The sequence below is a fragment of the Macaca thibetana genome, chromosome 4, assembly GCF_024542745.1.
Source record: "Macaca thibetana thibetana isolate TM-01 chromosome 4, ASM2454274v1, whole genome shotgun sequence".
Lineage (NCBI taxonomy): Eukaryota > Metazoa > Chordata > Mammalia > Primates > Cercopithecidae > Macaca > Macaca thibetana.
In genome coordinates, this window is record NC_065581.1 from 163,664,163 (window position 1) to 163,682,016 (window position 17,854).

Here is a 17,854-nt window from a genome sequence, read left to right on the forward strand (position 1 = left end):
GATAAAAAGACTGCCAAAAAATCTATTTCTTAATCTAACTGCATTTTAAAAAAATAAAATAAAAAGCACAGACACGATCTCTCTCTTTAAGGCTACTGTCTGGAAAAGCAACTATTACCTCTCGAAAGCATCTTCCTTGGGAGCAGAACTAAATGACTAGACCAGCATGACCATCATTAGTTTACTAGATATACTATATACTATATCTATGTATTATTTTAATAATTAAGACAATTATAATGTTAAAATAGTTCAAAAGATATAAGTCAAATTTATATTTAAAGGGTATAATTCATATTATGTATAAAATAGAATACAGCCTGTTATTAAATCTATATACCTGAAGAAAAGTAATGAATTAGACTTATGTCAACACAAAAGGTCTCAATTTTCCAACTATTTTACATGAAAACACCGACACTAATATTAGCTCTTCAAGATAATTTTCAGGCCAGGCGCGGTGGCTCAAGCCTGTAATCCCAGCACTTTGGGAGGCCGAGACGGGTGGATCACGAGGTCAGGAGATCGAGACCATCCTGGCTAACACGGTGAAACCCCATCTCTACTAAAAAATACAAAAAACTAGCCGGGCGAGGTGGTGGGCGCCTGTAGTCCCAGCTACTCAGGAGGCTGAGGCAGGAGAATGGCATAAACCCGGGAGGTGGAGCTTGCAGTGAGCTGAGATCCGGCCACTGCACCCCAGTCTGGGTGACAGAGCAAGACTCCGTCTCAAAAAAAAAAAAAAAAAAAAAAAAAAAAAAAAAGATAATTTTCAGATGGATATTTAAACTACAACTTAAGACAAAGATGAAAAAATCTAGAAAATATCAAAAGAAAGTCTTAACCATTAAAAACAGCAACTAACAATTCTTCAAGACATATTTGATTTTTTTTTTTTGTTTAGCATCTACAGTCCCTAGTTTTACCACTTTCTTCTCACCTATGCCACAATATGAATCACAATTCTGTTTTCCAAGTTTCCTTGACACTGCACTGCTCCACTACTGCCCTGTACTGACCATGTTATAGTAGGTTAGCAGGGAGATGGTCCTCTTATCTACTAGACCTAAAGATCCTTGAGGACAGGAGAATTGTCCCAGTCAGATCCCACCTGGCCTGGCATGTAGTAAAGTTTAAATCGTAAGTTCTCAGCTGGGAGAAGCTTTAGTCCCCCAGAGACATCTGGCAATGTCTGCTGACATCACGGGTTTTGGCTGTCATAAGAGGAAGGGGGTACCACTGACACCTAGTGACATCTAGTGGGTAGAAGCCAGTGAGACTGCCCAATATCCTATGGTACACAGGAAAGCCTCCTACAACAAATAATTATCCACAGAAAGCATCAACAGTGCTCATGTTGAGAAACCCTGTTTTCAACAAGTGTATGCTCATATAATGTGGACTTTATGAAGACAACAAAACTGTATAAAATACTGCAATCGGAATAATTTCAGTACTTATTATAAAAGTATGGCACATAAATTAAATATCCCACAATCAAATATAGGGGAAAAAAAGAAAGAAGAGGGGAGGGGAGGGGAGGGGAGGGGGAGGGGGAGGGGAAAAAGAAAAAAAGAGAAAGGAAGAGAGAGAGGGAGGGAGGGAGGGAGGGAGGAAGGAAGGAAGGATTGATTTAGTAATGACATAAAAATGTCATTATGCTATTGCATTGTAGATAAACTTCAGCTATTTGCTTCTAATTCCCAATTAGAAGCAAAATTCCCAGAGGCACAAGAAAGTATCACGTTTAGCACTGACAAAGAAACTAAGTATAGACATCATTTCTTGGTACTGCCCCTAAAAGCTGAATGTTTCTTAAGTGATACAGCCTTTCTCACCTATTTATCTAACATATAAAATAAAAATTATACCTCTAACTCATGGCTTTCATGAGATTTAAACATAATATATGCAAAGGACATAAACCATGGCTCAAAAATGGTAGATACCACCACGCACGGTGGCTCATGCCTGTAATCCCAGCACTTTGGGAAGCCGAAGTGGGTGGATCATGAGGTCAGGGGTTTGAGATCAGCCTGACCAACATGGTGAAACCCCATCTCTACTAAAAATACAAAAATTAGCTGGGTGTGGTGCCATGCATTTGTAAACCCAGATACTCAGGAGGCTGAGTGAGGCAGGAGAATCACTTAAACCTGGGAAGTAGAGGTTGCAGTGAACCGAGATCACGCCACTGCACTCCAGCCTGGGCGATAGAGTGACACTATGTATTTAAAAAAAAAAAAAATCCTCCTGGCCCTTCTTAAGTCCATTGGTGGCTTTCAAATGAAATGCTGAGTCCCATAGGGTTACTGATGATCAAGACATATCTTGAATCTAATGCTACAATATACTGATAGGTTAGTATAAACTCTCTGGTACAAAACATTGCACAGAGGAAATACTTTGGACAGAACTAACGATGTTTTTTTAAATAAAGAAATGTTGCACCTCTTGAATAATCTATGGAATGCTTGCATGGGAGGATTATAGTAATTCTCACTCCAATACATTCAAGCTTAAGAGAATAAGTAGAAATCAACTCAGGTCACTTTCAAAAAGCATTTAGAATAACCAAAAAAAAAAATGACAATGCAGAGAGTTCAAAGGGCCTATCCTTCCACAAAAACACCAAAAACCAAGCTAAAACTGTCAAAATCAACTTTGTCGGAACTCCGGAAAACAGTCCAATGTTTACAGCAACCAGGCAAATATTGAATACAGAAATAGGCAACTTAAAAACAGTAAAAGACCTTTGCAGCATTTAATCTACCTTTGCCCCACTCCAACCCCCTGGGTCAGCAGAAATCTTGAAGATGGCAGTCCACATTCCCAGCATGGGAACTTGATCTCTAATTTCACAGGGAAGAGAGCAGATCTTGTTCTCAAAGAGTCTGGTTTTCTATTTTGATCTGTCTGACATTAAGTATATGACTTTACTTCACCTAACTCAGAACTCTCTCAGAAAGAAGGGTGGCTACATGGAAAGTAATCCTGATAACATTTCACCTGAGGGCAAAAGACTGCAGCTAAAGCCAACAACAGACATACTGAAACACTGGAAAGAAAAGCTTGGAAGAGATATTCTTTGAGGGGAAGTAAGGCATTGAAAGCTCTGGCATATACAAGAGAATTTAGAAAGCCAAATGCATGCCTGGGGAAGGATACATGCTCAAGGAAGACCTGAGAAAATACTAAATCCTCAAATTCTTACCTCTGGCTGATGTCTAGCCTCAGTGAGAGAACAGGAAGTGGAGGCTAAGGCAGAGCTGTGAAAAGCTTAGCTAAGCACTGAAGGACTTTGCTAACTCAGAGCCAATATGCAGAGATGGACAGATTTTATTTTTATTCCTTCCTTTTATGGCTTTAAATATTCAATAAAATCTCTATCAACACACCAACTAAACAAATTTAAAATAACAGAGAGTTCTGATACCACACAGAACAAAGAATGCAATTAAGTAGTTTAAAACAGACACCAAAAATAGATTACTCACTAAACAATTAAACAACTACAACCCACAGTAAGAAACAAAAATAATAAAGAGAAAGAAAATTTGTTTTACAGAGCTATAATATTCAAAATGTCAAGTTTGCAACAAAAATCTATGAAGCATGCAAAGAAGATGGTATAGGCAATTCACCCACACACATAAAATGAACAGAAAGTGTCCTGGAAGAAGCACATTTGGAACATACTAAATACTTCAATCAGTTGTCTTAAGTATACTCACAGAGTTAAAGGAAATCATGGACAAGGAATTAAAGGAAACCAAAAGATTATTGTCTCAAAATTTGGGAATATCAATAAAGACACAGAAATCATAAAAGTAATCAAACAGAAATTCTGGTGCTGAACAGAACAATAATTTATCTAAAAACCTCACTAGACAGTTTCAGCAGCAGATACGCGCAGGCAGAAGACTCACTTCAGCATTTCTTACAAGACAGGTCTACTGGTGACATATCCTTCACCTTTGATCTTGAAGGTAAGTACACTGAAACTATCCAGATGGACAAGCAGAAAGTAAATACTGTGAATCTATACAGATGGACAAGCAGAAGGAAAAAAGAACGAAGAAAAATTAACAAGGCCTAAGAGAATCATTGCATATAACTCAACTATATGTTTCTATAGAAGATCCAATTTAGATACTAAGACAAAAACAGGTAATAGGTTGAAATTGAGAGGATGAAAAAAGATATCTCAGACATATCATAACCAAAAAAGTGGTACATGTCTTAACTAGTGCAAAAGAACTGTGGGATACCATCGAGCCTACCAAATATGTATAGCAGGAGTTTCTAGAAGGAGAAGAAAAAGAGAAAGGGGTAGAGAGATTATTTGAAAAAACAATAGTCAAAGAGTGCTAACTTTGATAAAGGACATTAATCTAAACATCCTAGAAGCTTCATGAGCTCCAAGGAGGATAAATGCAAAGAGATCACCAACAAAACATGTTATAATCAAACTGCTGAAATACAAAGACAAAAACAGAACCTTGCAGGCAGCAAGAGAGAAGCAACTCACCACATAAAAGGGTGCCTCAATGAAATTATTATTAACAGCTGATTTCTCAGGAGAAATTATGCAGGCCAAAGGCAATAGAATGACATTTTTAAAGCATTCAAAGCAAACATAAATGCCAACCAAAAATTCTATATACAACAAAACTACCCTTTAAAATATAGGTAGAAATTAAGAAATTTACAGATAAACAAACAGTGAGGGAGTTTGTCACCAACTGACCTGTCCTACAAGAAATGCTAAAGTGAGTTCCTCATGTAGAAAAGAAAGGACCACAGTAAGTCAAGGCAATATTAAGAAATAAAGAACACTGATTAAAAAACAACTACATGGGCAAATACAAATGCCAGTATTACTGTATTTTGTTTGTAACTCCTCTTTTTATCCTTATGTGATCTACAAACCAAATGCTTACAACAAAAATTAAGAGTCTCTGTTACTGAGCACAGATGTAAAAATATAATTTATAGCCACAAAATAAAAGAGAAGGAACAAAGTTGTATAGAACAGAGTTTCTGTATACAGATGTTCCTCCACTTATAATGGGGTTACATGTCAATAAACACATTTTAAGTTGAAAATATCATAAATTGGAAGTATGTTTTCAATTTTAAAAATGTTCAATTTACAATGTGTTTATCCAAACATAGGCCCATCTTAAGTCAAGAAGCATTCTGAATGTGTATCACTTTTGCACTGCTATAAAAGAATAAACATAATCAGTAAAACCACTGTGACTCAGGGACTATTTGTACTATTAATGCTAAGTCGATATTAATTCAAAATAATTTGTTGTAAGTTTAATGGGTCAATTGTAAACTCCAGAATACTCATTTTATAAAAACCTAAAAGGAAATGAGAAACTAACAAAAACAATATGCTCAAAACAAAACAAAACAAAACAAAAACCACATACACACACACACACACAAAGGCATACAGAGGAAATGGAGAACAAAAAAACATAAACATATAAAACAAAACAAAATGGCAGGGGTAACTCCATACTTACTGATTATTTCAAATGTAAATAGATTAAAATCTCCAATTAAAAAACAAAAAATTGGCAGAATGGGTTTTTAAAAAATAACTCAACTATATGTTGTCTATAAAAGATCCAATTTAGATACAAAGACAAAAATAGGTAATAGGCTGAAAGTGGAGGGATGGGAAAAGATATTCCATTCATAAAGTAGTCAAAAGAGAGCTACAAGTCTTAGCTAATGCAATAAGACAAGAATAGAAAACTAAAGGTTTACGGTTAGGGAAGGAATAAAACTGTTCGCAGATTACATGATTGTCTATATGGAAAATTTTTTTAAAAAATCAACAAAAGCTTCTTGGAACTAATAAGCGATTATGCAAGATTTTTAGCATATGAGGTTAAATCACAAAAATCAGCATCTTTCCAATATTCCAGGAATGAACAAGTAGATTTTGAAATTAAAAGCACAGTATCACTTGCACTAGCACACAGAAAATGAAATACTTGCATATAAATCTAACAAAATAAATACAAACTCTATAGGAGAAAAACTACAAAACTCTGATGAAAAAAACTCAAACAACTAAATAAGTGGATACATACTCCATGTTCATGGATAGGAAGACTCAATACTGTCAAGATGTCAGTTCTTCCCAACTTGATCTATACACTCAGTGCAATCAAAATAGAAACGCCAGGAAGTTATTTTGCGGTTACTGGAAAACTGATTAAAGTTTATATTGAGAGACAAAAGTCTCACAATAGCAAACACAATATTGTAAGAGAATAATGAAGTTGGAGGACTGATAATACCTGACTTCAAGACATACAATAAAGCTACAATAATCAAAACCATGTGGTTATTAGGGAAATAATGGATACATGGACCAATGGAATGAAACAGCCTATAAACAGACCCAAATAAATACATGAAACTGATCTTTGACAAAGGAGCAAATGCAATACAGTAGAGAAACGATAATCTTTTCAACAAATAGTACAGGAACAGCTGGACAGCCACATGACAAAAAATGAATACAGACAAACACCTTAAACCAGTCACAGAAATTAAATCAAAATGGATCATAGACTTAAATGTAAAACACAAATTGATAAAACCCCTAGAAAATAACATAGGAGAAAATGTGATGACCTTGGGCATGTCATTTACTTTTTAGAAGCAACACAAAGACACGATCCATGAAAGAGAGAATTGATAAGTTGTACTTCAGTAAAATTAAGATCTTCTGCTCTGCAAAAGAAACTGTCAAGAGAATAAAAAGACAAGCCACAGATTTGGAGAAAATAGGTGCAAAACACATATCAGATAAAGACTTACCCAGAATAGACAAAGAACTCTAAAGCTCATTAATAAGAAAACAAACAACCTGATTATTAAAAGAAGTCCAAAACATTAACAGATATGTCATCCAAAAAGATATACAGATGAGCAAATGAAAAGATGCTCTACATTATATGTCATGAGGGAAATGCAAATTCAAACAACGAGATACCATTACATACCTATTTAAATGGCCAAAATCCAGAACACCGACAACACCAAATGCCAGCAAGAATGTGGAACAACAGGATCTCATTCACTGTTGGTGTGAATGTGAAATGGTACTCTGGAAGATAGTTTGGCAGCTCTGGCAAAGGTCACAGTGTGGGTCAGTGTCTGGAAATGAATGCCAGAAAACATAGGACAGGAAATCTCCAAAATCTCCAAAGCCAGGACAAATCACAAAGTGCCTGATAAGTCATCAGTTGCTGTGTTCTAAAGTCAACCAACAGCTGCTAAAGGGCTTTGTTAGGCATCTCAGTGACATGATCATAATCATATTTTTAAAAAGCAAACTCAACTCTGGTAAGTAAAATATGAAAAAATGAGCAAGTCCAAATCCCTATCCTTACTGTCATACACTATTGGTAAGAGTCTATATTGATACAATCACATTGAAAAATTATTTGGCAGCAATCTACTGAAAAATCTGAACACATGCATATTCTATGACCCAGAAATTACACCCTTAAAACTGCATACTTACGTCCATCAAAAGCCATATATATTATTACAATATTCAAGGAAGCACTATTTATGATAGCCAAAACATGGAAACTACCAAATATCCATCAACATTAGAACAGATAAATCACTTGGTATATTCACACAATGGAGTATCATACAATAATGAGAATAAACTATTCAGAACTGCATGGAATAATATCAGTGAAGTACACAAACATAATGTTGAACAAAAACCAGACATAAAAGATAAATACTGCATGATTCTATTTATTTAAAGTTGGAAAAATGTCACTATCTGTAAGAAGTCAGAAAAGTGTTACTTTAAGGGGTTAGAAACTGGAAGGGCACACAAGAGGGGCTTTCACTATTATCTCTATTTTTTCAGTCAAGGAAGCCAAAATTACTTACAACTAGTAAGTTGTGGAAATGGCATTCAAATCTATGCCTGATTTTTAAAAATACATAGCCATGGGCTGAAAATGACCTAGAAAAACTGTCAAAGTGTTCTTCAACCAATGTTTATTGTCCTATGCCTTTATGCACATTTACTCCACTGCTAATAGTGCCTTTTCTTCGCTGATAACTTCCCTGTAAACACCTGCTTATTATTTCTACTATGAAACCCATTCCCAATCTCTCCTCATATACTTAACAGACTCAGTAATCAGGTGTTTTGTCTCTCTCAATACTTTTTAAAATATATATATATATTTTATATATATATATAATTTATAGAGTGCTTATTAAAATCAGGCATTTTATTGGTCTTTTCCCAATAAGGATAAAGGGGTTCCAAGATATAAATAATCCAAGGTCACATGTCTAAAAAGCATTAAAACTAGAATCAAAATCAAAACATTCTGAATGCAAATCCAAAGCTCCTTCTATTATGTTTCCATCTTTCAGCTTATCTTATTGCTGATAATCTATTTATCTGCTTTAACCTCAAAATTCTTATTTCTTTGGAAGCTAAGAGTCTCTACTTACCTTTATAACATCTGGCCTAAGCCAAGTGCCCAGCACACAATAGGTACTCAACAGGCATTTTTTAAAAAGAACTAAGTATAGTAGCCCCCACTCATTATCCACGGTTTCACTTTCTTCAGTTTCAGTTAATCACACAGTCAACCACAGTCCAAAATATTAAATGGAAAATTCCAGAAGTAAACAACTCATAATTTTAAATTGTGCACTGCTCTGAGTAGCATGATAAAAATCTCACATGGTACAGCTCAGTCCCAACCAGGACATGAATTATCCCTTTGTCCAGCTTCTCCATGCTATAGACACTCCCCATCCCTCAGTCACTTTGTAGCCATCTTGCTTATCAGATCAACTGTCATGGTATCCCAGTGTCTGTGTTGAAGTCACCCTTATTTTACTTAATAATAACCCCAAAGTGCAAGAGTAGTGATGTCGGCAATTCAGATACATCACAGAGAAGCCATAAAGTAGTTCCTTTAAGTTAAAGGGTGGAAGTTCTTCATTTAATAACAAAAACCAAAGGTATGCTGAGCTTGCTGAGATCTGCAGTAAGAATAAATCTATCCAAGAAATTGTGAAGAAGCAAAGAGAAATTTATGCTAATTTTGCTGTTGAAAATGTTATTGGTGAGAAAATGAAAAAGAAACTATTCTGGAAAGTCACAAAGTTTATACAGCTATGCTTGTTCAACAGAATAGCCATTACTGACAAGTAGCTATTGGAGACTTAAAAAGTTGCTACTCCAAAGTGAGATGTGCTGTGAGTGTAAAATACATACTGGATTTCATAGACAACAGTACAAATGTAAGACTGTAAAATATTTCATTAAATAATTATTTAATAATCAGAAGCTAAAATTCTAATATTCTGGAATAAATTAAGTCCATTTTATTATTAAGTTAATTTCACTTACTTTTTAAAGTGGCTACCAGAATATTTTAACTTACATCTGTCATCTTTATTTCACGTTACATTTCTCTTGAACAGCATTGTTGTAGGGGCCTTTTTTTCTCCTTACTAAAGGATATAATCTAAATTGTCCCTAATTGAGACTATTAAAATGCACAGTGTGAATAGCCCATGTAATTGCCATCATTTGTCCTGGGTTCCACATCAAGAAATGAATTTATTATTCTTTCTTCTTTTGCACGAGTGTTGTAAGACTGTGTCAATGTTCAAAGAACGTATTCCAACCTTTCCAATGTGCTTAACAATTAACCTTGATATCACCATTGTTTAAGTGACTGCTGTGGGTCTGAATGTTTCTGTCTTCCCGAAATTCTTATGTTCAAATTTGTAGTATAATATAATTATTTCTGTTTACCTTCACAGCCTGTGACAGTCTTCCCTCCGTTCAAACTGCTTGTTTCATGTCTCTTTATAGGAAATGTTCCTCTTGTCTTGTTAAACTCATACCCTCTTCTTAAATCTCCTCCCAAAATTTGTTTTTTCAAGCAAGGAAGAATGCTTCACAGGAAACGTTACTCCCTACTCTCATTCCGGTTTACTGTTCCCTGTGTGTAGGCACTATCAATAAATGTTGAAGGAAACTCAGGACTGCATCAAGCTGCATAAACCCACATATGTTCTTTGCTGTTAAGAGAAAAAGAAAAAAAATTGGAAGTGCCAAAAGTGTTTGTTTTCTGGAGAGGAAAAAATTAAGCAGGAAAAACTTTAGAATGTAAGCTACACAAAAATTTTTTACCCGTTCTAACCAATGGAGAGCCAAGAAAAGTTGGGACAGAAACCACAATGTACATTCTTCTCTGGTATGGACTAAATTGTGTTCCTCCAAAATTCATGTGTTGAAGTCCTAACCCCCAGTACCTCAGAATGTGACTCTGTGTGGAGAAGGGATCTTAAAGGAGATGATGAAGTAAAATGAGGTCCACAGGGTGAATCCTTAATCCAATATGACTACTATCCTAAAGGCAGTCCTAGCAAAACTCATGCTCTCCTTTCTGAAAAAAATGTAGACTTAAAATTGTTTAAAAGGCAGAATGAATCTTTTAATAATTGGACAAATATTGTGTCAAAAATAATAAGCATACAAAAACAAAAACCATCAATCCGATCTGATATCTAAAACAAGCAACTGTAGCACTACCGTGTTCCTAGTGCTTACATTTAGCTCAAGCCACTAGGAGAAACAATCATAACAAATGGACAGTCCTTGAGTAAGAATTAATACTGGACCAACAGTGATATTTTCTCATATACTTTCAAAACATACACACTTGAATTTTATAATTCACATGATTTTGCTTTGTTAATATCAAGAAAACAGCATATTTTTTATAAGCTATATGGTATTTTCAAAATCAAAACCAATCTTCTCAAACACTACTTAATTTTAAAAGAGGAAATAACTCGATTTTCTTTAATGATAAGCTGGCATCTCAACAAAAAAGGGTCTGCCAGAAAATCAGTGCTATATAAGACATACATCAATTTCTTAAGCATTGATATGAAGTCTTTCTCTGGTCTTTGAAGTAGAAACTACGTCTTATTCATCTTATCCTGAGTGCTAGTAATTACAGTCTATTATTATTAGCAGCATTATGTTCTATAAAGCCCACACAAACACTGAATCAGCAAACACTTGACCAAATCTTGCTCCTAGTGGAAATACAAGGTTAGGTTCCTACAAGCCTTTAGTGACATTTTCATCAACCAATCAGTACATAACCTTACTCTGCACACGCACATGTCCACAAATGACAGTGAAAGCACTGTGAGGATTGGGGTTACAAATCAATTTTAGTGAGTAAGCAAATGAGCAAATACAAAATTCAAAAATAATGAGAATCAACTATACTTTCACACACTAAGCATTCAATATATGTTTCAGAATCAAAGGAACAGACAGATAAAACTATTATCTTACTGAGGTGCTTTCATTACTTCTAGTAATTTCATTATTTTGATCACATCTAAGACACTTATATGACACCGAATCTTCCAGCTGTTTGCGAGCAGAACAGCAACCTGAGTCTCTGGGAACCACATCTGTCCTCTGCCTTGCTTACCTTACAAAACAATTGATTTCATTATTTATTTTACTAGATCTTTGCTGATAAATATGAAAATACTGGAGAAGCACACACCATGCAATTCTCTTGGGAAACCTAGGAATTCAAGTCCCACCAATAGACTAGAACAAGAAATTACACATCACTTAGGCATCATCAATGAGATACTCTAAACATTCCTATGCTTGAGAGTCAGTATCACTGCTATGGATAATGTTATCTTAGTGAGACAGGCCAGAGTTCCTAAGACAGTTCTCTTCACATTTTGTTCTTGGAGAGATAGTTCTCTAATTTGTGACCTTAGCCATTTTAACACATTGTGACACTCTTTGGAAGCATTACACTTCACCTCTTAGGCAAACTGATTTGGCTTTTAAAAAGAAATCCCCATTCATAAGTGTTTAGTACCAGTTGACCTGCTTGTATTTATTTTCTGATAATCCACAGTCATGCTACACTGTTTGAAGCTGTGCTGCAAATACTTCAAAAGTTTCTATTCACTTGTTCACACTATAGCTGTTCCACTTCAGATCATTCGTTACACAGCCCCCAACTTGCTATGCTGCTGTCAAACATCTTGTTCCTCCACTTCAACAGCTGCTAATTCTTTCTTAACATTTAGGAGCCAAATTGTCCCTAGTGACTAAGAAATACTATGAGTAGAAACACAGGCATCTAAGCTGTGCACCCTACTAACATGAACTTACTGCACAGAGCAGTGAAGCACGGAAGAATTGTGTCCGCTTATCTTTACATCAGAGAAAGATTTAAACATGGCACTTCCGCTTCCTTGAACGTTTCATGTATGTATGTCACCTATTACCTGTAAAACTCTAATTTCCTTCCCTAATACTTAATCTTTTCATGAAAGCAAGTTTAGTGCTTGAAGAAAAGTGGCATTATTATTCTGGTCTCTATGGCAGCATTTAATTGAAAACAGAAAATTCTAATTATCAACGATGACTACCAAGGTACTCTTAGTTCTACCATTTACAGAATTTTTGAAATAAGTCACTTAACAAATGAGGAAATATGCCTCAATTTCCTCATTTGGAAAATGGAGATAATAATATCTACACCTCATACATGAAAATTGCTTTAAAAAATTCAGAAAATGGCAGCTCTTATTACCACCTAAGTATAAAAAAATTAGTTTATACCTAGTCAACAAAACATTCATCAAAAGATCCAATATGACATTGTTATAAAGCGGTTTCTGTAAAATACCTTAATTCAAAAATGTCATTTTAACAATTCAGTGGCATTTCGAAATTACTAAAATACTTTCTTTTGCTTCCTTGGTAACAAAAATGTAAACATTAAATAGTCACTCGGCTGGGTGCCGTAGCTCACTCCTGTAACTCCAGCACTTCGGGAAGCCAAGGCTGGAGGCTTGTTTGAGCCTTAGGAGTTTGAGACCAGCCTGAGCAACAAGGTGAAACGCTGGAGGCTGAGGTGGGAGGATCATCTGAGCTCAGGGAGGTTGAGGCTGCAGTGAGCCATGATCGTGCCACTGCACTCCAGCCTGGGCAACAGAATGAGACCCTATCTCAAACAAACAAACAAACAAACAAAAAAGCAGTAATCCTTAGCTTTACTTCCAGTATGTCTCACCGTTCTGTAGAGTGCTAATTGTAATCCACAATTCTCACTGCCAACTTTGTTCAAGTAGCGTTCATGTTAAAATTTCAAGTTTAAATGACAATGCAAAACTGGCTATATTTCACTAATCTGAGCTAATCTCATAATTAATTACGAAAAGTTTTATATATAATACGCTAGGCTATTTAGATTTTCAGGTCTTTCATCCTGATATAGGCACTTTGGTCTACCCTCTTCCACAAGGCAGCCATAAAATTACAGGTTTGTAATTATCTTCATTCTTTAGGACTTCATAAGGAGCCCATAAAACAATTAAATGACATTTTATGGAATAACGTACTGTGCAGACTTTTCACTATGATGACAATTTGGCCGTAGAGCATGTTCATGATGTCTGGATTTTTTTTTTTTTTTTATCAGTAGAGAGAATGTGTTTGGCATATGCATTAGTAGACTACTACTAGTCTTGAACAGTTCCATCTCATGAATCTAACATTTTTCATATTTCAGTATATGAAATAAGTAATTGAGATAAACAGCTTGTCAGGCATTAAGTGTTACTGAAATGACCCTCGTCTACATTTAGCTTTCCCCCTCCTCATAGATTTATTAAGACAGGGTTCATTGTCCAAATACTGGTGACAGAGTTTAAAAGCTTATATATGAGATATATTGAACTCTGCCTTTCATCAAATTTGCCACACTTACTTTCTCACCAAAAAATGCAAAAATTCAAAGTCTTAGAAGTGGCAACGAACTGATCATGAAATGTTATGTATAAATGAATTAAACGTATTTTTGCTAGCAAACATTATTCCTGCCAAACAACTCAGAAATAATACCAAGCCATTTAAACAGACAGGAATCTGGCCTACAGTCAAGAAAAGCAATTAAAAAAAATATCTCAATAGCTGTTTTTTCAAACAAAGAGTCTTTTCCCCTGCTCTGGCACAAAATTCGGGAAAAGAGCCAAGGTGCAACTTCTCGGCCCTTTGACATCAGGGGAAGACTGTGTGCGTCAGCGGGCCCAGTAGGGACCCCTGGCTTATGACAATGTGCCATGTGCTTCTTATCTTATCAGCTTATAGTGCCTGGCACTTCAGCCATTACTGTGTGAACCCTGGAGGAAGGAAGGTGTTTGTAATTGTGAGAGTGTAGGTTAAAGTTAGGAGCTAAGCAGGTTTTAGCAACTTATTAACAAAACAAACCGTCCAACATATGGCATTAATAATAATAAAAGCCTCTGCCTTCAAATTCAAACTTAAGAGAAAGTGAGTTTTTTTAAAGGGGTGTTCTAGCTGCATATGGGAACCACTTCCCCTCCTACTTATGCAAATAAATGTCAAAGCTGTAGTTTCAGAACACTGACTCCATTACCTTATTAAAAAAAGAAAAAAAGCAATTTGTTAGAAAATGTATGTGTGCCTTTTATATTAGTTCTACTAAAAACGGTGCTGGGGCAGTGAAATCCCGTCTCTACTAAAAATACAAAAATTAGCTGCGCGTGGTGACGGGCACCTGTAGTCCCAGCTACTTGGGAGGCTGAGGCAGGAGAATGGCATGAACTCAGGAGATGGATCCTGCAGCGAGCCGAGATCGCACTACTGCACTCTAGCCTGGGTGACAGAGCGAGACTCCGTCTCAAAAAAAAAAAAAAGGGGGGGGGGTGCTTGGGGATTGGGAATAGGTTAACTGCTTTCAAATGCTGGCCAATATTTGCAGCTCTAAACACAAGGCAGGGGAGAGAGTTCCAGCCACTCAGGCAAGTGGAGCTCAGTCACACCAGTGAATTCAGGATTGAGGGATCCAAAGAGAATCTGCTAAAGACACAAACTGTCTCATAAAAACTATTTCACCTCAAAATTAATCTTCAAAAAACCTATCCTTGACTTAAAAATCATTTTAAAACACCTTAAAAATACTCAGAGAAATGTCACACTTGCTATTTGAAAACTAATCTGGTCAACGTAATCAACACATTGTAAATGACAAAAGTAAGAGTTTTACTTACTAGTCTCAGCTCAGACTGTACATTAAAAAGCTCTTTATTAAAAGTGAGAATGCATTTATACCATAATTTACAAGTATCTCAAACTAATACACCTTATAAACTGTCATCCTGGTTATACAGCTAATAAAACAATAGATTTCCGATATTACATTATAACTGTTTATTATTCCCTCAAGCTTACCTGTTAAAACAGGGTATGATTCATTTGCTCCCTCCTCTATGTGGGTTAGAGGTCATGCCGTTATAAACCACGAATAAGTAGAAAAATTATCTACTCCCTCCTGTGACAAAATTCCCCTCTCTGATAACACCATCCTATCCTTACACCTCATTCTTCCTTTCACTACTTTTGAGTCAGGTATTTGCCCTCAACTGTACACTGTGGTCCCTGTTCATCTAGTTTCTCTCCCATTTGAATTAACTTTGCCTCGCTATTGAGTTTAAAAACCGTTGCCAATTACTGCAATAACACCTCAGCAAGCACCACAGAATTCTTTGCTTAGTCCCACCCCACACTAGGGAAACCTAATCATTCGAGTTTTGTGACCTGCATTTCTAACTGGTTAGAGAAAAATGCAGTCGGGTCAATTCTTTTCCGTCTCTTAGATGGATCCCTATATTGATCCCACAGCAGCCAGCCCAAGACTGTTCCATTACTCCTAAGCATCTGGACATGGCATGATCACCCTGACACATGACCTAGCCTTTTGTTACTCAGAGGATCCTTTATTTTTCCTCTGCAATGTTTCTCTGAACCTCTACCCACTTTCTAGCTTCTCTCCTAACTCAGCTGGCTCTCTTTTTTGGTTCTTGATTCGTTATTTTAATTGCTCACTTAGTTATTTCCCCTTTATGTCTCATGTCTTCAAACTCTCCTTGCCCCTTTTAATGTAAAGATTTCTAAGACACTCATACTTCCACCAATCCTGAAACATGATTCACAACAACAAAATGTCCTTCACACCTGGTAAACCCACCACACCTTCTATTTTTCTTTCACCATCAAAGTCAAAAGAGTAGTCCAGTGCTTATTTTAATGTCCGTAATTCTAATTCATGCATTAATCATCACCCAATGATTTCATTCCCCATAACTGCATGAAAATCATTTTTTGGTTAAACCAGCTTTCCAAATTGCTAAATATCATTATCACAGTCTTCATCTCCCTTGGTCTCAGTAGGATCAGATATTGTTAACTAATCCCTTAGTTTCTTGGAAATTTCTCCACATAACATAGTAAAGCAGGTCATTTAGCCAATAATCAATTTGCCTAAAGCAAATATGTAACCACCCTATGAAAAATAAAGGGAAAAATCACCCAACTAGAACATCACAGAAATCCTCAAAAGCCATTAAAACTAACCCATCCAGAATGAAACACTGTAAACTTTTTTGGTGCAATGAAACCCTGTCAATGATATTGTAGGGGTCTTGAGTGAACGTTGGCACCAAAAAGACTCAAGGTGTGAACCAAACAAAGTTTTCATCAATTGATAATTTTAATGAATTGGCAGATCAAAACAGAGCTACAGAGTACTAGTTTGCTTCCTGTCTATCTGAATGTCCCTTCTAAATTTCTTTTGCTGGCTTAGTGTCCTCTACTCACCTGTTAAATGTTGGGATTTCCTCTCTTCTATCCTCATTCTACATTCTTTTCCTTCAAAGTCTTCTCTACCCCCATCTCTTCAACTGTAACATCTCTGTGGATGACTTCTATATCTATACCATTAGCTTCTAAACAAAAACAAAACAAAAAAATCAAATAACTAACAGATAATTCTCAGCATGGCTACACCTTAACCTACTAGAATCTTCTCCCTCTTCTCCTCCTTCTCCTCCCTCTTTCATATCCCATCTCTTTAAATGAAATCATCCTCTTAATTACCTAAACTAAATATCCCAGTCATCCTCCAATCCGCCCTCTTCTTCAATCCCTAAATGCAAATCACTGATTTCTGTCGATCGTACCTTCAGTGTTTCTGCCTCCTTTAAACCGTCTTCACTCCCACTGCTATTGTCTTTGTTCAGACAGTTAGCCATTATTTTTCCCTCTCAGGGAAGGTCACCATCTCCAGTTCAGAATAAATCCTGATTTGCTAAATCAGTCATGGTAATACTCTCCTTCCCTGAAAGTTGTTAGTTTAGCTCCACACAGAAAAGTCCACTCTTCTTCCAATGTGCATACCAGGCCTACAGCCAAAGAGCTGATCTTGCCACCATCAAAACAAAGTCCATTAGCAAAGTGGGAAGGGTAAAGAAGCAGATCCACGGGTGTGAGTAACTAAATCCATCAATCCTGGAGTTGCCCTTCCTCAAAGGCTCATGTTTTGTGATGCAAATTTTCCCTATTGTGTAAGTAATCTGAAGTAGGGTTTCTGTTACTCGCAGCCAAAAGGTGCTCTAACTGAGCAGACCCATGCCAGTGCACAGCCTTCTCCCTCAACTTGCCTTTCTGGTTTCAGGGCTCCTGATCAATCTTCCTTCACACTACTCTACTCTCAGAAGTACTCTCCTGGGGGACGTGGAGTGATCCCTGGGCCCAAAAGTCTGTGACCAGCCCATGCCCAGCTGGCATTCCAAGACCTTCCAGGGCAGCACTCAACACTCCATACTCAAGAAATTCTGAGAAGTCTTCTAGGGCTTCAGCACAGCAGGAAGCTGGGACCACTCAGCTGCTGAATGG

The 17,854-nt window shown here is 36.4% G+C and overlaps 1 protein-coding gene across 8 annotated transcripts in view; it reads right to left on the reverse strand.

The window, feature by feature from the left end:
* PDE10A (phosphodiesterase 10A) overlaps window positions 1-17,854 on the reverse strand; it is a 669,061-nt gene that overhangs the window by 231,857 nt on the left and 419,350 nt on the right. For 3 of the 8 annotated variants that reach the window (XM_050789388.1, XM_050789387.1, XM_050789386.1), the window contains exon 2: window positions 16,778-16,905. The exons of the other annotated variants lie outside the window; for them this stretch is intronic. In XM_050789388.1, coding sequence (XP_050645345.1) covers window positions 16,778-16,814 — 37 coding nt within the window. In that variant the 5' untranslated portion in view covers window positions 16,815-16,905. The remainder of the gene's footprint in view (window positions 1-16,777; window positions 16,906-17,854) is intronic. 8 annotated transcript variants of the gene reach the window in all.